Source organism: Blennius ocellaris, assembly GCF_963422515.1.
Source record: "Blennius ocellaris genome assembly, chromosome: 22".
NCBI classification, from domain to species: domain Eukaryota; kingdom Metazoa; phylum Chordata; class Actinopteri; order Blenniiformes; family Blenniidae; genus Blennius; species Blennius ocellaris.
The window spans coordinates 9,479,427-9,500,666 of record NC_137671.1 but is presented as its reverse complement, the minus strand read 5'-3'; the positions used below and the strand labels follow the sequence as shown (position 1 = coordinate 9,500,666).

The 21,240-nt window shown below is 42.5% G+C and overlaps 3 protein-coding genes across 3 annotated transcripts; 1 reads left to right on the top strand and 2 right to left on the bottom strand.

Moving 5' to 3' along the window:
• Positions 1 to 1,615: 1,615 nt before the first annotated feature.
• pnpla8 (patatin-like phospholipase domain containing 8) lies at positions 1,616 to 11,235 on the bottom strand. The gene is made up of 10 exons (XM_080518636.1): positions 11,145 to 11,235; positions 8,403 to 9,486; positions 8,165 to 8,314; positions 7,749 to 7,900; positions 7,160 to 7,254; positions 6,890 to 7,061; positions 6,715 to 6,772; positions 6,351 to 6,545; positions 2,891 to 3,086; positions 1,616 to 2,736 (listed from the first exon to the last, which is right to left on the bottom strand). The coding sequence occupies exons 2-10, from the start codon at positions 9,315 to 9,317 to the stop codon at positions 2,462 to 2,464; spliced, it is 2,208 nt and encodes a 735-aa protein (XP_080374762.1). The 5' UTR covers positions 9,318 to 9,486; positions 11,145 to 11,235; the 3' UTR covers positions 1,616 to 2,461.
• Positions 11,236 to 15,615: 4,380 nt separating this feature from the next.
• On the top strand, positions 15,616 to 16,648 carry avpr2l (arginine vasopressin receptor 2, like; the record flags this gene model as incomplete). Its single annotated transcript, XM_080518589.1, has 2 exons — positions 15,616 to 16,432; positions 16,554 to 16,648. 2 exons carry the CDS (start codon positions 15,616 to 15,618, stop codon positions 16,631 to 16,633), a joined length of 897 nt encoding a protein of 298 aa, XP_080374715.1. The 3' UTR covers positions 16,634 to 16,648.
• Positions 16,649 to 19,498: 2,850 nt separating this feature from the next.
• On the bottom strand, positions 19,499 to 21,111 carry LOC308146685 (THAP domain-containing protein 5-like; the record flags this gene model as incomplete). Its single annotated transcript, XM_080518588.1, has 3 exons — positions 19,499 to 20,257; positions 20,426 to 20,612; positions 21,026 to 21,111. The coding sequence occupies 3 exons, from the start codon at positions 21,109 to 21,111 to the stop codon at positions 19,499 to 19,501; spliced, it is 1,032 nt and encodes a 343-aa protein (XP_080374714.1).
• Between the last annotated feature and the right edge of the window lie 129 nt (positions 21,112 to 21,240).

Genomic DNA, 21,240 nt, shown 5'->3' with positions numbered 1-21,240 from the left:
GCAGGTTTCACTTCACCGTGGGCACCGGGGCCTTTCACGTGTGGGAAAATTGCCAACAAGAGTGCTAATCTCACGTTCACCTCATTTGTCTGCCCCGGCTGCACTTGTCAAAGACTCCCGGTCTCCACATCGGCCTGACAGGAGACCCGAATAATATTTTGTCATGTGTTACGCAATGTGATGTTTCACAGACCCGAGTAACGGAATTATTCACTTACCCTCTGCGTTTTGCAGAATTCGCATCATTAAATTTGAGGGGAAGTTTTTCCATTTCAATACCAGCAAGGATTGTTTTAAACTATTCAACTCAAATGATAAGTAAACCGTCAAGTATTCCAACACCCTGAGGAATATTCACATTATTGATCCAATGTTTCACTTAAAAAAAAAAAAAAAAAAAAGGTTATGCAGTAAACGCATCATACCAGGAAGCTTGAATCGTTCACCCGTTTCTTAAACAGGTTTACTGTATTTCACTGGTACTCCATAGTCACCAAATCTCAATCAAACCGAGCACCTTTGTGGTATGTGGGGGAACAGGACATTGCCGTCAAGGATGTGCAGCCAGCAAATCAACAGTGACATGACAGTATGGATCAAAATCTGAGGAATTTTTGCAGCACCTTGTTGAATCTCTTGCCATGAAATATGAAGACAGTTCTGGCAGGTCCAGCCGTGTACGGGCAAGGCACGTAATAAAGTGGGTCAATGAGTAATAATAATACAGATTATTGCTTTAGATTAGATTACCTTTAGTTACAGGCAGGTAAGGAGTCTTTCCTTGAGGAGTTTGCACTTTCTTTTTTTTGATTTGGTACTCACAGTCCTCCCACAGTCCAGAAAGAAATGTTTTTGATAACAATTAAGTGTGGATGCGTCTGCCTCTTTGTGCACATTTCTATAAATACTATGGAATTTATATCAGTCAGATCCACGGTCATCCTACAATTTCTATTTAATATTCATAAAATTAAAAAACTTATCTATAAATCATGCTGGCATCTACATTTGTGTAAAACCAATTCTACTCTCAGTGCCTCCAGCAGCCGTGAAGCGTGGACTTCCAAGCACTCCAGCATCCGGCAGACGTTCTGTCTTCCAGTGACAACGCTCTGACACCGTGATATCAGTGTTTACTATCTGGAAGGATCAGCACAGAGCAGGGCCAAGTGTATGCGACACGGCCATAAATCGGGTCTTGACATGAAGCTGAAGCCAAGGCGAAGCTTAAGCTGGCAAAATAATAAAATAAATAAAAATCTGTCGATCCACTGGCTGGTTCACCGTGATCGGTGCGACTGAGAGGATCGATGTTGAGGAATTTTCACGACACCTTCAATGGGATCAAATCAATAAAGCAGAAATCAGAATGTGGAATTAGGAAAAAACAGGGCAATTCATCATAGGCCAAACGCTCGGAATTCTTCAGTGTCAACTCTATTGTGTTGCTCTTTGTGGTCAGTGTTCAGGCGCATCTAAAGGCAGAGGAACGTGGACACAAATGGAGCGTCGGTCACCGTCGGTGCTGAACTTCAAAAGAGAAACATGCCAAGAGAACATTTGTTGTCAAGGTTTTCACAACCGAGTTTTATTATTTTCATGACATTTTGTAGATTCTTTGCATTCGACCAACAATGAAAAAGAATGGGCTCGGGTGGGGGGTCTGGATTATCACAACTTCAAAACAGTTTGTTCAATTTGTAAATAATTTGGGTTTGAACTCGTTTAAAAGCTTGACGCTGCTGAATGGACTCCAACGAGAAGACGCATGCTTTGCACCACTAAGGTTTTAAGAATTCTAGTCTTATACTTTAGTGTACGGTCAGGTTTGATCACTTTAGTCGTATTCATTTTTATTTTTTCTAACAGGAACACTCAAAAGAATAATTACTTCAAACATTATTTACATCGTTCCACAGCAGTGGGGCAAAGAATTAAATCTCACAAAGTGCCTTTGCATTTCTTTTTCTGTACAGTATAACAATGAGGCAGTCATTCTTTTAGTTCTCACTATGCAATCATGTACTAAATTACATCTTAATGTATTAAACTTCATAAAATGTTCTTTTTTTTTTTTTTTTTTTTTAATAAATCCACAAAACTGACAAAACTATCGTGTTGGCATTAATTCTTCATTTCCACACTCTCGTCTTCGAGCGCCTCCAAATCCACTCCGCATTTGGCCACTTTCAGAATACTTTCACCGGAGTTTAAAAATCAACTGAAATCTCTTGAAAGAACCTTATTCTGTCTCCATCATAGACACATCATGTTCCGTGTAGAACAAATTACGCCACACATGTCGACACTGTCTATAGTGTTAAAATGAATAAATATTCATGTCTTCAGTTTTAGGCAGATGAGTGATCGGACCGTGTAAACATTGGGGCATGTCACTTACCCGAGATTACCAAATTGTGCCCGTTTGATTTTTTTAAAACTTTTTTTGCCAGGCTAGCACTTACAGCTTTGACACGAAGGGGAGACCCTCGTACATGTCGGCCTTGAGCTTGGCCCACTCGGCCAGCCTCTGAATGGCGCCCTTCTCCCGGCCCAGCACGCTCGCCGCCTTCTTCAGCTTGGCCTCGTTGCGCTCCAGGTAGCGGTCCCCTTCGCCTTTGAGGAAGTTGAGCTTCTCCATGCGGCTCTCGTTTAGCGGGACGTCCTCGGAGATGTAAGGGTTGAAGCGGAAGTAGGTGTCCGGGGGCAGGAGGGCATCCAGCATTGTGTGCACCTCTGACAAAATCCCCCCCCCCCACACAAACAAACATGGAGGAGAAATCTTCAGTTTCCCTTTCAAAGAAGGCCCTACCTGAGAAGACATGCTGCGAGCTTGTAGTTTATAAATAAACCTGTGTAGGATACCAAAACACTTTTTGTGTGGTCTTACCCTCGGTATCTGTGGCACTGCTGATGACGTTGGTGAGCTTGGTCTTCAAGCTCGTGTACGTCGTGCTGTTTTTGCCCACCGTCTCGTAGCGCCCAGTGCCCAGAGACAACACACACTGCAGTGGCGTGTTTGGCCACAGACACTTGCACTCATGAATGGCCAAAGCCGTGGGATTGTTAATCAGGAGTCCCCCGTCCTGCAGGGGGAGAAAAGGACAACCAGAACAAAAACATATTGCTTTAGTCTTGATTCTCAAAACGGAGTATTCGGCATATAAAGGAATCTCGGTGTCTGTGACATTCATCTGCGGCTATAATACATCGGTTGTGACAGTCTGTTGGGGCAAATGAGGTGAGGTGGTTGTTCCAGAGCCCCACAGCGTCGGTCCAGAGGAAAGCCAAGCTCATGGGTCAGAGATGTGCAACACTGGCAGACAGCCCTGTTTACTGTTTATCCAGAAGTAAACACAGAGTGAAGTACTGTTGTTTTGTTGCAGCGACATGAAAAGATCTAAATCAGCATGGACCTTTATGACTCTGACAGTTGCTTTACGACAAATTCACCGTCGCTAATAAATCAGACAGTGTCATAATCTTCAGTGATTCATTATTTGCTTGAGCTCACATTAGGAGCTTCATGTCTATTTATACTAAACAACGGCAACCAAATCATTAAAGAGTTGCTGACCTAAACCGATGCCGGCACTGAGAGAAAGAGGACAATCACACAAATGGATGCCAGGACCGATTTAGTGCTTGGGCTGTTTCTCGGTCTTTCCCCCAAGTCTGGATGTGGACCGCATCCAAGCACTTAAGTGTTTTTTTTTGTTTTGGCTGGGATTAATAGAAAATGGTGAGTTAACACACCATCTTCACCCCAGCAGAGCAGGGGTAAAGGTTATTTCCATGTCTCAACAGGTTGTGGTTATAATTGCGTCTAAAAAGAAATCAACAACTATGAAGACCTGAATGTAAAACTTCTTAAGTACATAGGAAAAGCTAAATACGTAATCTGAAAACTCTTTTTTTTTATAATAATATGTTGAAAAGATTGAGATTTTAAGGAGTTGATTTTATGCCTGACTGAGGCACGTGTGATGAAAACACTAACCAAGTAGTACAAAGGTAAAATAAGTACAAAGCTGAGCTCAGCTATAAGATTGTCGATTCACAAATAGAAGCTCCGAATAGAAATGACACTGATATTCAGAAGAAATACTCTGAAAAAGTGGCTTGAACTTTTATCCTACACTCTTAGCGAACTTGGATCACAGCGAACCTTTAACAGTCAAATTATGGCAATTATGGTCACTTTTGATATTTTCATGTTTTTGTGCTCCGTGTCAAGTCCAATTCGGTTTCCTCTGGTAAACGACAACTATATGAGACAAGCCACAACAGGACTGTGTGACATTTTACAGACATTTGGTGACAATTCCATGTAACTTTTAAATAGACATGATTAGACTTTCAATTTTCAAACATGATCAAAGTGCGAAAATCTCATTTTAATGCAGGACAATTATTGGATATTGTTGCATTATATATTAACGGCTGACTCTGCACCTGGTGCCGACAGAGAAATGTCTGTACAGGACTTTGTGAATGTAACTCCCTCTGCTCCGTCCACATGTGGATTTATGTGCAGTTTTGATCCACTGCAACGGCAGAATTCTCCTGAGAAATACCACTGCTCCTGCTGAAAACTCGAGCAGGAGTGAGACCGGTGGGTGGCAAAGGTAACTCCAGCCGTTGATGAAACGCTACGCAGCTCCATGAGGAATGTGGAGGACAACAGACACAACTCGTTCAGTCTCCATACTTGCTGTCAACTCTGAGCTTTATGGGCAACGGCTACTTTCTGAGCAAAAATATGCAGAAAAAAATATTCAAAAAACACGTGAACACTTTCTAGAATGAAGTTGTGGGCGAGTCACATTTGTCTTGTTGACACAGTGAAAGTCGTATTTCCTCGAGATACGTCTCAGACGAAGAACGAACTGGACACACCTCGAATATCCTGCGAGAAGTACAAATCAGGTGAACACATAAGTAATTTGAAATTGCAGATTAGGAGCAGAAATGCAGCAAAGCATAAGACGGGGATCTCCGTCGAGGCGTTTGCTTTCGAAAATGGCAGGGGAGCGGCGGAGCGACAAAGCTAATTTTACTTAAGTAGGTTATCAAAATGAAGCTAAGCCTTGAGCATAATTGCTACCCACAAAGACCATCTAAAGATATCTGGCCTAATAATCAAACCTTGTAAAATAAGACATTAATGCAACTCTATGCATGCATACAAAAGACCCTAATTGTACAAAGTAAACTACATTAATCCCACATATATTTAAGCCATTTAATAGACAGTTTAGCTCAGACTTACAAAACACATTAAAAGCCTGATTTTTATTCACAGACTTCCTACATCAATCCCATCTACATTTGTCAAAGCTAATCATTTATCATACCCTCCTACTACCGTGATTCAATACAGAAGCGGTGCGAGGATCCATGACTTAATACAGCCATTAATCAGTGTGACTATGAGCGATGAGGAAACAGTTTTAGGACTCCAACACATCAAGCACAATGCGATCTAATGGGATATTTATTATCAGTGCTAAAATATCATTATAGAGCAGCTTACACATTTTTTAGGGATTCGATTGTTCAGAAAATTGCAAAACTTAGAAAGAAAGATCAGTATTTTTTTTCAAGAATAAGACACTAGTGTGTTTGCGGTTTGGAACCCCAGAAAGATCATTTTAGACACACACTGGACTGACAGACAGCCTCCTATTGGATATTTCCTTTCATGTGGAGCGGAAACTGCTCCCCCCCCCCCCCCCCCCCCCCCAATAAGGCGAGCCAAGTCACAAGAGGACAAAGCTTTTGATGTTTAGGGGCACAGACCAGGTCTCAGGACTCCCTCCATCTAACTCTATTCACTTCCCCTCAATCCATCCGACTCCTGACAGCCAGCAGAGAGGATGAGCCAATTAGGGGACTGTTTAATAGTTGTGTGGAAGAGCGAAACAAATCTAAACCCACACACACAGGGTGAAGTGCAGTCGAGTCTGCGTCATTGGTGGCAGCCTCTTAGGAAACACACCATCGCAGGAGTGTATTTAATAGTAAAATATCATGGAAATGACTCCCTCACTCTGAAACACTCCACTGTTTTGATTATTATGATAGTCTGCAGGGCTGTTTATGCTATTAGAACACTGAGAATGCAAAACTGCCACAGACATACGTCTGGATTTAATAACAAGAAGCAACACGATTATTATTGCACGGGTTACAATTGTCAGTTTTGCATCGTTTGTGTAATATTTCTCACATGTACCTTGTCAAAACTGCACTATTGCAGTGCTTTGGCACTACTCCAACACAGAATTTCTCCAATGAAACATGAGATTATCTGAAACTTCAAGATATCTCTCAGTTCCATGCTGTACCTGATGAAGGTCTTTTCCCAGCACGAATTCCTGAAAGTAGCCCGGGGCGGCAGACGAGGCCCTGATGGCCTGCCACATCTTGTGTTTGCAGTCTCCGAGGTAGTGGGATCTCACTCCTGGCATGAGCCGGTAGTTCCTGAACACAAAGGCCTTCAGGGGCAACCCTCTGTTCACAATGGTGCTCACCGCTGCCACCTTGTGGATAAACAACACATGTCAATACATCCATCAATTGACTGGATCTCAAGCTGCTATCAGAGACAAAAGGAATGGCTCTGAAATAAGCCTGTAGCTGTGCGGGTGCTCACGCTTAACAGAGAAATATGTGGCATCCATCAAACATTATGAAAGACATACAACTTACTTTGGGGCAATGCGGATCCCTGGAACTCTCAATCATACTCATTTCGCCCATCCGTTCTCTGGAGTGCAGACAACACATAACAAATAAATCAGATCTTGATAGACTGAGACTGAAAGACAGCTTAGAGGGAATATAAAATATAGATTTGATTCAATTTATGAATTTGCAGACTGACTTGAGAATGTTTTCCCAGATTTCACTGTCATAGAAGGCGTGGCTCCAGCCCATCTTCACGGTCCCGACGATGACGTTCTGATTGAAGACGTCCGACCCCAGCTTCCTGTACATCTCCTCGCACTCATCCAACGGGATCTGAAAAATCCCCAGCATGAAGGCCAGGATGGCACCTAACACAAAGGACAAGTAACATTACAGTCAATGGCTACTACATGAATAAGAGTTCACAATTAGGAACAAGCGGAGAAAAAAAAGAACAATTACGTACCTGTGCTGACACCACAGATATAGTCGAAGAGCTCGTGGATTCTCTTTCCTGTCAGGTCCTGCAGTTTATGGAGAGTTTGCAGAGCCAGCAGCCCCCTGTGACAAAGAAAAAGAACAATATGGGTACAACTTCTGACATTACAATCAAATATATAGTAATGAAATGATGATTTTAGCATACAGTTAATTTGCACCTGAGCTGCTTTGTGTTTAATGATTTATCAATGAAAAAAAAAAAGAAGCAATACTGTGACGGTCATTATAGTGGGCTATTAGAAAACCCCGTTGTCATTCTCCTCCCATAGTGTGGCACCTTTGCTGCAACGCAAACAATTTGAGATGCTGTATTTGAAAACTTTTTAAAAGTTTGTCAACGTCCAGGCGTCTCTCCGATATGATCACTGTTCATTGCATAAACTTTATATTTTCTAGTCTGGAGTTGGACTACATATTAAAATCAATCCCACTTCACCAGGAAAAAAGAAAAAGAAAAGTTTGCGGCAGTCTTTAACTAGTTTAATTTTCTAATACTCAGCAGCATAGTCTCGTTTATATTGGATTCTTTATTTATTTTTAAAGGAAAACCGCACCTCGTTCCCCCTCCGTCAATGGCCAGGACCCGGATCCCTCGGCCTTTGACCGGTTCAGAGTAGCCAACCAGCGCCAGTGCTTCTCTCACAGCAGCCTGAAGAGGAAGGTCTCTGCCCTGACGCAGTCGGAGCAGGCAGGGAAGCGCACTCTCCTTCGAGGTCAAAAATCATATATTAACATTCAGAAAACAAATTTCATAACTTTCACATTTGTGGATCGAGGAAATCTTCCTCATGACGGCAACTTGTTCTCAATCAGCAGCAAAGATCATAGGAGATAAATAACAAGGGGAAACAACTGAAACTAACCTACACATCCTGGACAGCGCGAGTATTCTTTTATAAAAAATTTTTTATAAGGATGATCCATTATATCAGCGCTGCGCTGAAAAAGCCCTGAAACAGTTCAAACTTACTTTGATAGCCACACCGCGAGTCTCCGGAAACTCCAGGAGATGGTAGCTGAGCTGTTCCACTCGAGTTGTGAGGAGCTTGACATCAGAGACTTTATGCAGGCCTTTCACTAGACCTCTGGTTCTGTTGTCGACGCTCACTCTGGCTATAATCTGAACGAGAAATCCAGACGATGTAAAGCATGTGCACAAAAAAACCAACGAAAAACAAACCAGCATTGAGCAAAGTTTAGAATCTCACCTTTTCTCTTTGGATCACTAGCTGTTTAGCTTTCTCAGCATTCTCCTCTTCGCTCCCTCCCTTCTTGGCGGCTTTGTCCACAACCTGCTCCTCCACAGCGGTTTTATCTTTCTCACCTCTGAACTTGGGGACCAGAGGGGCGATGTAGCTGCCGACAAAAGCCTGAACGCTGGGCCGGGGGTAGGACAGGTATTGGGTGAAGCCCTTTCTCGGCGGGGTTGCCAGAGGAGGGACTGACTGAGGGACACTTTGACTTGCAGAGGCTTCTGAAGGAGACACCTCGCCAACAGGAACGGGTTTTTCTGACGGAGAGGACGGTACAGGAGAGGTAGTGGGTGCTCCGTTGCTCTTTGCCACTGGGGACAAAACAGGAATGTGGTGCTCTGTTTTCTGAGGGGCAGAAGGAATTGGCTCGGGAGAAGGGACATCCTCTTCTCTGTTCTGCTGCTTGTTGTCTCCATCTTCGCCCTGAGTGCTGGTGCCAAAGTAACTATTGATGTGATGGGACAGGCTTTTATAGGTCTCGTCCATGTTGGTGGACAGAGCTGCCGGGTGGAACAGCTGCCTTGTTTGTTTTGCCACGTTGGAGGAGGAACCCGGGGTGGAGAGGTTTGCCGCCGGGGCTGGGTCGGGCTTCTTCGTCACGACAAAAGGTTTTTCTGGAACCTGCGAGATTTGCTTCTCTGACTCTTCCGCTGCTCCGTTCTTCCCGTCGTCCTCTTCTTTCATCGGTTCGGCGGCTGAAGCAGCAGCTGGGTTGTTAGAAGTCACAGCCTCCGCTTTGACCAGAGCCTTTTCTGCATGGACGCCGTCCACGGCGGCACTGCCCGGTTTCAGACGGGAGAACTTGGAGATGAGGTCCGTGCTGCCTACCGCCTTGGTGACAGTGTCCAGTGTGGTCCTGAGTCGCGACATCTGTCTGCCAGTTCAGCATTAACTTGGTCAAGCGAAGGAGCAAGGCTTGGGTGTTGGTGTGACGAGATCCAGCATGCTGGCAGGTTCCCTGCCATGAGCTACACTGGTTCTGGGTTCATGATGGAAGAAAACTATTTCAGTTGAACCGATGCTGTTGGTCAAGGTTCTCCTAAAAAGATCAAATGGAAATAAGAAAGATACAGTCAGATGACTAACATGGAAAAAAGAAAAAGATTTTGAACATGGAACACATGCATATTTAAGACAGCATAGAGGAGACACTTCAATAGAAACTAATGTGCCACAGATTGCTGGACATTTTTAAAATGAGCATCCATCATGATGGCGTCTTTCAGTTCCTCTATTGCCTCGACAGCAGTAATCAACGTGTTTCATTTCACACAGGTTTTATGCCCGATGCCCTTCCTTATAAATCTTAAGCAATTGTGGGGGTAAAAGTTGTTCATTCTCACTTCCTGCAATGGATGCCAGGTTGATATTAACTGTGTGTGTGTGTGGTGGTGGAGGAGGTGGAATGGTGTGATGTGTGCGTGCCTTCGTGATGGCCAGTTAAATGACTTGCACCCTGTCAGCCCACTACTTCGCCTTTCACCCAGTGAGTGTCAACTGGGACTGGTTCCAGACCTCCACGTCATTGATCTTGATAAGACATATATAGAAAATAGTCAGATGGTTGTTGATGATATAACTTCAGTGTGTATGTCAGTATCTTTTGATAATTTTTTTTAAACAATGACACTATAGCAACTTGAATCGTGGTCATTGAGCTTATGATAAGAATGATATGAAGTTAAATGTATGATGTGGTATGTAGAGCACGAGACAGCAGAGGGCTCCCTCTGACTTCCGTCGCCTGTTGGTAACCATAGTAACAGTTCAAGCAACATAGCAGATGTCGTCAGCAGAATCAACTAGATATTCCCAGAGGGTCTTCTGTGCTTGCCTGTCGCCCTTTTGCCTTTTAAATTAAATAGCCAAAATGGATCCAGAGTCAAGTTATCTGGTGAAAGCTTTGCTGGAGAGACACCGCCTGGTCAGGCAGCAGGACGACCAGCCGCCTGCCAGGGCGACAAACATCCAGTGGCCCGCCAGTGAAGACTTCACCGTGGAAGAGGGGAGGAAGCACATCGCTTCGTACATCCAAACATGGGAGATCCGACCCCGCTGGATCTTCAGTCTGGACTTTCTCTCCTCTACCGAGGAGGAGTACCGCACCTTCTACAATTACAGGGCCCGATTCAGCACCCCGACGCCTCAGAGGCCGATCCAGGGGACCGCCAGCGTTTACTTCGCTCTGGACGTGTCGAAAGTGAAACCCGGGAATCTGCCGGTGCAGGTTCACTTCGTGGTGGAGTCCAACCGGCTGGTGCACACACCCGGCAGGACCTTGTTCAGAGAGAAGTGGCTGGAGGACGTGATCGAGGACAAGGACAAACTCGAAGGAGTTCTGGGTTTTTAACCACGAGACTCATTGTTTTTTTCCAGCGGTTTTCTGATTGTTTACATGTTTCCGTACTTCCATGTACAGCAATGAAGCAAACTACTACAGCAAATTGTCAGCTTCATTGCGCAACGCTAGGCACAATAAATGAACTAACCGAATTAATACAATTATTTTACTTCTAAACGACACCAAAATAAACACGCCAGCTTCTCGCCTTGTTCTATTTTGAAAAGCTAGCTCGCCAAACAACCAGCTACGTGTGATTTAACACATGGATATATGGCTAAACTAGCTCTGCTAATGTGTTGACACCATAGCATCATTAAACGTTCACAATTTCAAAGAAAATGTCATCTTCCTACCTTATGAAACAGAGAATTTGGTGCTTTTTAATCCCAACTCCCCGTAAGGCTGGTACCGCCGCGATATGAATGAGTCCAAGTTGGATAAACAGGAAGATAACAGGAAGTGACGACACAGGCGGAGTTTAGGGTGCAGTGCTTATCTTGAACGCCAAATGTCGCCAAATACGATAAATATATTTTTAAAGCTTTTATTTGAAAAGTGCAAAAATAAAACAGAAACAACAGTCATAGAAGAACAGTATTAACTTTTACAGATTAGATTGATGTTAATGTCAACGAGGTTACCTTCAAGTGATCTTATATAATAAGTAATAGCCAAATAACAAAGTCTGCCATTTCTAACCACGCTCAACAATTTGCCAAGAAAAGAGAGAAAAATAGTATAGTAAAAATAGTGTGTGAAAAGATATACAGGAAAATATATGGTGTGTGTACAATAACCAACTACTACTACTACTACTACTACTAGTGTATAATTACAATTGTGTAACAATGGACAGGCCATTATACAGTTGACAATATTCATTGTGTTTTTTTTCATCTTCCTTTTCTTGATCGGTTCATTTGATGGGCCTGTTTGCTTTTTTATCTTCAGCGATCCACATGCCTGAAATTTAAAATAATGTAAATGAAATTGATAAATGAAGAGTCAGCACCATGGAGAGCGAATTTGGAGCCACATATAAATTTGACATAATGGTTTTTGTATTATTGAATGATGCTGGAAAACCCATGGAAGCCCATAAAGACTTGGAGGAACATGTAAACACGCAGAGCAAAGGCACCAGGACAAAATTAAACTTAAGATCACAGTGCTAAGTATAGCATCACCAGCCAGCAGTTTTTTTTAATGAAATGTTTAGGCAATTAAAATGTCAAGCATGCCTTTCCTCAAATAGAACAAGTCAATTTAGTCTCCAGACCATGTGAAGCCAATTGAATGCTAACTTGGGAAAAGATTTGTGTAAAAAGGCCTCTGAATGCTCTGTTAATACTTGCTGCATTCCACCATTAACTGCATCTAACTTTCTCTAACTTTCTATTTCTTCACTATCATGTACACGCAACCCCCCCCCCCCCCCCCCCCCCCCACACACACACACACACCCTCCTTTTGTTTTCACATAGGACGTTGAAATCACTGAGGTAATGGCAGTCTTTTGAAAGTAAATTCAAAATTGACACGCACAAAGCATTATGCAATCAAGATGACACACTTAATCAAACCCTACACCAAAGAAAGACACTCTTAAACATCATCTAACTTATATGGGCCTGATTGTCATTGTATTTAGTTGCTCTGAGAGCTATGGGTCATTTCAAGCGATAATGGCTGAGGACGAATGTGTCAGTTGGTAATGATAATAGTTCCTCTGGCACAGACAGACTCAGGCAGATGACTACCTTGGTAAAGGTTAATAAATGAGCAGCTGCTTTTTCAAAAGGACGTCATTCGCACTGTGACGGATATATCGGTGGAGTACAATTTAAAATTATGTCTTTTAAGCAATCCAGGGTTGGCCTTACATCCAAATATATATCTTGGGAGAAAACTGGATGATTCTTTTCCCCCTCTTGAAGATTGGGGACTTAGAATTAACCACATGCGCACAGAAAGCAAAAAGTCCTGCTAAAAGACAGACGCGTCACTGATACAAATTCTCCAAAAGAGAACATTGCTGATGATGTTCGTGCACGTGATTGTAATTATACATCACGCTCACCTGTTCAAGTAGACCATTATGGTTGACTGGGTAGACAGTCATAATTGGAGTGTGTCTCCTATGTGTTATACTCCTGTCGCAGAGCTCAATATCTCAGATATTTTTCACAAAGAATTGGACGCTATAAAAAACAGCTTTAGTGAAATAGGGCAATCAGGGGTGGATGAATGAACAAAATGATCTGTACTCGCTATATTGTGACCATCCTGACATAACGACACAAAGTATGGATTCTTTGTCATTTGTCATGAGTGGTTATTGTCATCACGGCTCCAACATGGCGCACGCAACACAGAACGCGTTCTTGCCACCACACTGGTGTGCAGGATAGATGGAGAAGTTTATCTCAAAGCACTTGTAGTTACACTTCCATTAGTTCCTCTTTGCGTCAGCAAGAACAGTTATTACCTGTGTAACAGGTCCTTCATTCCTTCAGCAAGTCTCTGTGGCAGTTTTCTGTTCTGGTTTTACCCAGTGTGACATTTCTGCTACAAATAAACATTTCTATGCTTAAAGGGAAAACCTGTTAACGCTCTACACAAGTCGTCTCTCAGGCTAATATTGTCATTTTACATTATTGCAGTATCGGGTTTAAATTTTTCATTTTAGAAGTTAAATGTAAAATAATAATAATAATAATAATAATAATAATAATAATAATAATAATAATAATACCCTTTCCCTTTTGTAGTCACTGAACTACACCCATAACAATCAATAATGCTAGATAAATACTTTATTCATCCCGAGGGAAATTAAAGATGACTTCCTTTAAAAAATTATTTCTGTGTCTGAATCTGTATTGACTAAAAATACAAGAGTTTTCTTATTGTTACTTACCGTACATTTCTATCACCGCCTCTCCATTTTTAAATGTCAAAGCTTTTATGACAACATAAAAAGCCAATTACCGTCCGGTCCAACTCTAATGTCACTGTCGTGTAATTTCCACCATGAACTCTGTAGATCTTGACTCAGTCTTCTTCTCTTCACAAGACCGATTACATGCAGTAACTTTGCAACAGTCATAGGAGTTTGAATCAATTACTGTGAGCAAATGCATTTGAATGTACTGCAAGTTGCAAGTGCACTGAAAGTTCAAAGACAACAAATGGATACCTCAAACATCAGAGTGCTGGGTTCAATGTGGTACACATTAGTGACGGACCTCAGCATGAAGCGATAAAAAGCACTTACAGCATTGTTTCGATGTATGACTATGAAACATTGTAAGAAAAAAAAAAAAAGCTATCTACAACATGACCTTTCTTGAATGTTATTGCATTCCAGCTGGGGGCCCCTGTCTGAGTCCCTGATGAGGTTTGATTGTGAGTGTTTTTCTTTCGTGTGACGGTGAAGTTGGGAATGGTTTCAATAATTCACTTTGTAGGCATTTGAAGGCTTTAGGTGCAGTCATGGCCTCTCGTGCGACAGTAAATCCATTCTTCACGCATGCAACTATATACTGTGAAAGTGTTTCCGTCTCACAATTGGACTGCTCATAAAGTATTTCTCTTTTACTCTGTTTAAACAACATACAGAAAAAAAGGGATTTTGAGTATGTCAGATAGTTTCTTCGAAAGAAAAGGTGTGTTTTTCTTTCCTGGCAATAAACCGAATACCACTTGTCACTTGTAAGTATGATTATTTCCATTTTAATTGGTGCCTAATTTGTTTAAGAAAACAAATCTGTCAACCAAACAATTTTAATTTGCTGTTGACTCTTATTTGCTTTAATTGATAATATGTCTGAGGAAACAGATCCCCAGTAGTGTTTGGATGAATAATTCACACCCAGAACAGCTAAGTATCTGCACTGCTGTTTCACTGCTGTTTCAACCAGGAAGTTGCAACTCAGCCAACTTGGTTGAGTTTGGTCATCCTGGATCAAACAGCCGTTTAATGGGCCTGAGGTCAGATCTGCTGGCAGCTCTTTCCTAAACCTACCAAGCCTAGAAATATTGCAACAACAAATAAATCATCTGCCAAACATAACACAATCATTTGATTTTCCCTTGATGTGAACTTTTTTTTGGAGCTTGAACTTTTTTTTTACTTGAGGGACAACATGAAGCTCAAATTGATCTTAAGTGAGCAGCTCCAATGGCATGGCCACAAAGTAACTTGTACATATAAGGACAAGGACAAATGGTCCCTTAATTTTTTTTTAGTGCATTGTGGTGAAATACACAGTAAAATAAACAAACAAAAAACTTTTCATTTACGAGTCCTGTGTTGTCTTTGAATGTTGTTGTTAATGCATATTCCCATTAGGACGCATCTTAAAGATAAAATGGCGAAACTGGAATTTTGTCCTTTTTCCTAAGGGATTCATCAGTTCACACTGTTCCCTGAAAGAGACTGGCTCTTTTCCCTAATAGGTAAAACATTGTGATCCCCAGTTAATATATGAGAAACCACTGTAGTATGTAGTTGAATGAATTTTGAGTGCGTAAATGAACGTCTTTTATATTTTTGGCAATGTATTGTTTTCTTTTCATCTATGTGAGTGCATGTCTATCTGAAACACCGTGACGCAGGTTTCCAATCACCATGGGGTATTCTGACCCACCCCCCTACCACCATAGCAGCAACTTGCCATACTTTCTCCTGTTCCAGCCGTGCGCAATATGAGTGAAATGGCCAGGGAAGAGTTAATCAAGCGTCTTCACCTTGTCCGCTGATTATATTGACAGCTGGAGTTACGGTGCTTCGTGGAATTTGACGCTCCGATGGATCCGACAATGTCTGAAACAACGGCGGGGGAGGAGGAGGAGGGGGGCGAGGAGCTTCATGAACGCTTTGCGCTCGTCAGAGCTGGAGTTTTGGGGGTGATCTTCATGCTCGCAACGTGCGGTAATTTCTTCTTCTTGGGCACACTTTGGAAGAAAAGGAAGAGGAACACGAGGACCCAGCTGTTCCTCTTACACCTGTGCCTGGCTGATCTGGTGGTCGCTTTTTTCCAAGTCCTCCCGCAGCTCTCCATGGAAATTACGCACAGGTTCCGAGGCACAGACTTTCTGTGCCGCTCCATAAAATACTTACAGGTGGTCGGGATGTTCGCCTCAGCGTACATGATGGTTGCTATGACCATAGATCGGTACCACGCAGTGTGCATGCCCATGGTTTCTTTCATCAAAGGCTCATTTCGGAGGTATCTCTCCATCGGCGCAGCGTGGCTGATCTCCCTCGCCCTCAGCACCCCGCAGCTTTTCATCTTCTCTCTGCAGGAGGTCGAGGCGAACCAGCGCGACTGCTGGGCGACGTTCATTGAACCCTGGGGGAGCCGCATCTACATCAGCTGGATCACAGTGTCAGTGTTTGCCTTGCCTGCAGTTATTTTACTGTACTGCCAAATGAAGATATGCACCACGATTTACTTCAACATGAAGAGAAAAGCCATCCAGCCGAGGCGCACGGGAACCAAAGGGGTTTCAAACGCAATGCTCAAGACTGTGAAAATGACCTTTGTCATTATCATGACATACACAGTGTGCTGGAGCCCCTTCTTTGTTGTACAGCTGTGGTCTGCATGGAGCCCCACCAGTGCACCTACAAAAGGTTGGTTTATAAAAAAAAACCCAAAAGAAATCCAGGATGATCTCCTGCATTCTTTCCAACATCCATCTAAGCCCGTTGCTTTGAAGAATAATCACACATGTCTCCTTTCTCTCTTCCCCAGGACTTGTGTTTTCCATCATCATGCTGCTGGCCAGTCTGAACAGTTGCACCAACCCTTGGATATATCTGTATTACACCTAGAAATGTAGATCCTGATTATACAAATCCCCCTTTTGATCCTGTGTTTACATATTTAGTGGTGGTTTATGAATGTTTTGGTATGAAATTAAGGTCATAATGCGCCAAGTCGTAAAACCGTGACTGGCATCTGTTTATTTATTCATGGTCAATACTTTTTATTTATAAGGAAATGAGGGACAGCGGTGGCCTGAGGGCGAGGGAACCAAGCTTGCTGGTTTGAATCTTAACACCCGTTGGTAACAGTTCCGGATCCCTGAGCAAGGCATCGAGCATAAAACTTCAAACATGGCATTTCCATGAAAGGACTTTGGGTTGGGTTCACGTTATCTCTGCATATGCATGTTTTTTTCTCTATATATAATCTGGTTTTCTCCCACAGTTCAAAAACATGCATTTGAGTCTATCTCTTTGTGGTGAACTGTCAGTTTGGTTGGACCCTAAACCCAGGATAAATGGATGACACATACACAAAAGCAAACTGAGGATAATTTGCATAATTCCCAAACAGACCGAGGAAAATGTTGCAAGTAAGTCCCCATCAAGATGAACGTCATCCTCACCTTCATCACTTTGATGTCAAAGCTTTTATAGTAATGCTGTGATTAAATGAACATTCGCTTGCTTTAAGTATCCTTGATGTTGAATAGAATAAATTACTGCAAAAAAAAGGGAACTCTAAATATTTCTTTTGAAAACTGTCCATCACATATCAAATCTGTACTATATTTACTTTTGATCCCCCCCCCCCCCCCCCCAGGCTCTAAACTACTTTTTTACATTTCAGTATTTTTCTGACATGTTCAGAATTGCACTTTGAAAGCACTGACCAGGAAAATTACAAAATTAGTGTGTCAACAAAGAGGTGTGCAGATGCAGATATGTGCCGAGCCACACGGCAACCTGATTGGTGCAATTTTACCTTCCAAACTAATTTCAGCAACTTGTTCTCCACACTGATGCTGCAGAGCGCTCATCCAGAGGCGCACATCTTCGTACAACCCGCTTATCTGACTCGACATCCTGGAAAACATCAAAATTGCATGTCTGAAATCCTATCGTATTTCCAATCAATCACTGGAATATTAATTCTAAATCCTTTTTGACATCTCACTCACGCGCACGAGCGCAGGTGGTGCGCGAGTGCATCAAATTAAATATCACCACATCCCTGACACCTGGAGAATTTCCATCATGTAAAGCCTAATGCATATATGGGAATCATTTAGCATGAAATCCATGATCCCACGCTTTATTAGTCCCAGCAGGTTCTGTTTCCTGTATTGATTTGGACATATACATGTTCACGGTTCTATTTTCAGCTCAGGTGTAGGTTGCAAATAAAACGATGTCGTACAGTGACAGCACCCGAGGACGTGGACACGGTTTCACGGAGGATCTGGCTGGACCAGACAGCCTGTGGCAAATTTCAGACAGGAAAATTAGCTTCAAATAGGATTAGTCGTGTGGTCAAAATACCCCGACTTGGAGCCCGGGGGGGGGGGGGGCAAAAAAGCACAGATGCATCTTGCTGCATGTTCAGTTGTAATATTTAAATCAATGACCACACACACAGTTTGTTAAACAACTATAAAAGCGTTTCAAGGCTTGAATTTGCAATACGTTTAACCACCCGTGATGCTTTAACAAATACAAAAAGCAAGCACATTTTTTTCGAATGAAACTTTAGTAAAGCAGAATATTTTGGATTTTCAGGTTGCAGACGAAGAAATGATTCAGCATCGGAGGAGTGGATCTTATTATAAATGTGTATTTTTGTTGGTATATTGATTTGCTCGATGTTAATATATAAAGTCATCGCTGTTCCAGTCAACCCAATACCACCATTCAGGACAGAAATCCACCAGCTGTAACAAGGTTTAAAAAAAACCCCCAAAAAAACAGACATGACTCATAGAGAACCTTTAAAATGTCCCAATTTTAACTCTTTAAAAGAAAACAATTGACCATGTTAGTGACTGTGAGTCATGCAAGTGCCACCGTGTGCAGTTCAAATAAAGATAGAAAAGATAAGGACTCAGTGTCCCACAGTCAACCCAACAGGTGTAACAAAAGGCACCAGAAAAGAAAGCGCAGACCATTAAATTGCACACAGGAATAGAAACATAAAGCAGAAGAACCGCAAATGAACTTGAAGGCTTGAATTTGCAATACGTTCAGTTGTATACAACTTACCAATAGGGAGTCATTATGGGTGTAAATTACATTCAAAGTGCTGTAAATGTAAAACAATAATACAATGAATGCCTTTGGCCACTATTCTCCAGAAACAGCACGTCATTTAAGGGGGAAGGTTAGACAACTTCAAAAAAAGGTCTTTGAGGGATCTCAGGCAGAGACACTTGTGTCCCCCACACTGATTTGAGTAGTCCGGAACTCTTTAAAATACTGCATAACATTAGTGCAGAGCAACAGATCACTCATTGAAAGAAGCAAATCACTCAGGTCATACAATGCCACCATGTGGACAAAGACGGACAATCAAATGTGCAAAGTGGACTCCTACAGAGTGGATCCTACCGCCGTGTTATCCTGGCGTCGCCTGGCTTCTCTCACATACATTCTTCATCATGTGATAAAAGATCCATGGGGAATGTTTGTGTTACCAATTAAATATTTTCATTCCAATCAACTTTCAACAACGAAAATACAAAACTGTCAAAAATCAATAATTTCACAACTTCCTGTTTCTGTTACTCCTTCTGTGAATCCTATTTATGCTACACCCTTATAACAACCTCAACGTGTTGCGCTTTATCTACAGGCATGTGTGTGAATTTGCAAAAGTTAATTAATAGTAACATTTAGAGTATACATGCGTCTACAATCTCCTTCCAGGGTCCAAAGTCAGATCATCACAGATGATATAAAATCTTCTAAAACCTTCTGTTTCTCTTTGAAAACAGCCCCATCTCTCTTCAGGAGGGTTATCTCGTTCTCCAGTTCATGGATTTTGGCCACGGTGGTCTCCTCTCTGTGATCCAGCTCCAGGATCTTTGCATGCAAACTCAAGATTTTCCTCCACAGCTGATCTTTGCTGGTGTCCGGCCTGCAATAGGAATGCTCATACAGAGAAATATGCTCTCCATCAACAGGCCCCCTCACCTCCAAAAAGCGGTCTGTCGGTATATCCTTGACCGTTTCTATGGGAACAAAGCTAAATGCTTCACCCAGGGCTGCTTGGAGGCTGGACACATCTATGTTTGCCTCTCCGCCAGAGAAAGGGCCCAAAGGGTCACAGCACAATACAGTCACGGTGGAGTCGGCTTCACAGTCTGCTTCATTGTAAGGAGACAGTGGAAGGCAGGACGCCGCCGGGAGCCTTCTTTCCCCCGCAAGCGCACAAGCAGCAGTCTGTATCTCCGAGTGATTTGACCGGCCAAAAATGACAGCGGTCGACACCAGAGGAAGCTTCAATATCACTTCAGTCTGTTCGACAAACGCACCGTTTGTTGTGCTTGACTGGAGGTCTTTGGGTGCGCTGCTCAAAATGAGTGGCCTTTTACCCAGAGGTGAGTCACATCCCGTGTTGTCCGTTTCAGGGTCTGGAGAGCTGGCTTTGCCCTTGAGGTTTCTTTTAAATGTGGTCACTTTTTTCTCTCCGTCCTGAGATAAAAATAAAACCAAAAACCAGAAACAGTGAAACAAATGAGATAGGACTTATTCAAAATATATTAATGTCGACAAGATTATGTTGAGTCCAGCTGCTGTATTATAACTGCATGTTTTCATTTGCAATGAGAAAGAACCAGGTGAAAGCCAGGTGATACCTACATCCTCAGCAGGAGGGAAAAGAGTGGGAACCGATGTATTCTTCAGATAGCGGATGCCCCATCGGATGTCGAAGCAATCCTCTGTAAAATGCTCGCTGCACAGATACTGATGTCGACTTGGGGTCCAGTCCTCCCGCCTCATGTTGTCCACCCATTTCTGAAGCCGGGACTTGTCTTGCAGAGGAAACCTTTGGGAAAAGGACAGAGAAGATTAAAACTCCTCTGTGTTTCAGTACATCAAATCAACTTATGCTGGGACCCATCTTATTGATATTTTCTTTTGTACTTGTTGTGTTGTACACAGCTATGTAAATTTACAACTTTGGACTACTCTATATATTTTTGTTGTATTGTAAAGAGGAAATCGTTTTCCTGTGAAATGTCAGGTGCAATTCAGCAATTAAGACACAAAATAGCAGTCACAAAACAATACGTATCGAAATAATTCAAATGAAAAAAATCCACTGGTTCCCTAGACTATAGTGGAGATAAATAAATGTCTTTAACGCTCAGTGCCTTTATGGCTAAGACATTATTGAATCTAAACAGTAGCAGCATGTGCAGGTGAAACGCAACAGTCCAGTAAACAGAGCCAACATACGGGTAGAAGCTGATTCTCTTGTTGTCTTGTCTTGACGCTGTCCCCCCACGGTTTCTGCACGCTCTCACAGCACAATACCGCGGCATGTTACGACATGAATACAGATTTGCGGAGAAAAGCTTCTAAATAAATACTTTTGACACTTAAGAATTACAAGGCAGCTCGCAAGTAGCTATTTCCGGATTGTGGCGGAAGTGACGTTTGCCATTTATGTC

Bases quoted from the DNA above. Each gene is read 5' to 3' on its own strand.
- pnpla8 (XM_080518636.1), bottom strand. From the start codon at position 9,317: ATGTCGCGACTCAGGACCACACTGGACACTGTCACCAAGGCGGTAGGC. The intron at 8,315-8,402 runs GTGAGATTCTAA...TTTCTCGTTCAG, and splicing joins TAGTGATCCAAAGAGAAAAG to ATTATAGCCAGAGTGAGCGT. The intron at 7,901-8,164 runs GTAAGTTTGAAC...TTGACCTCGAAG, and splicing joins CTCGCGGTGTGGCTATCAAA to GAGAGTGCGCTTCCCTGCCT.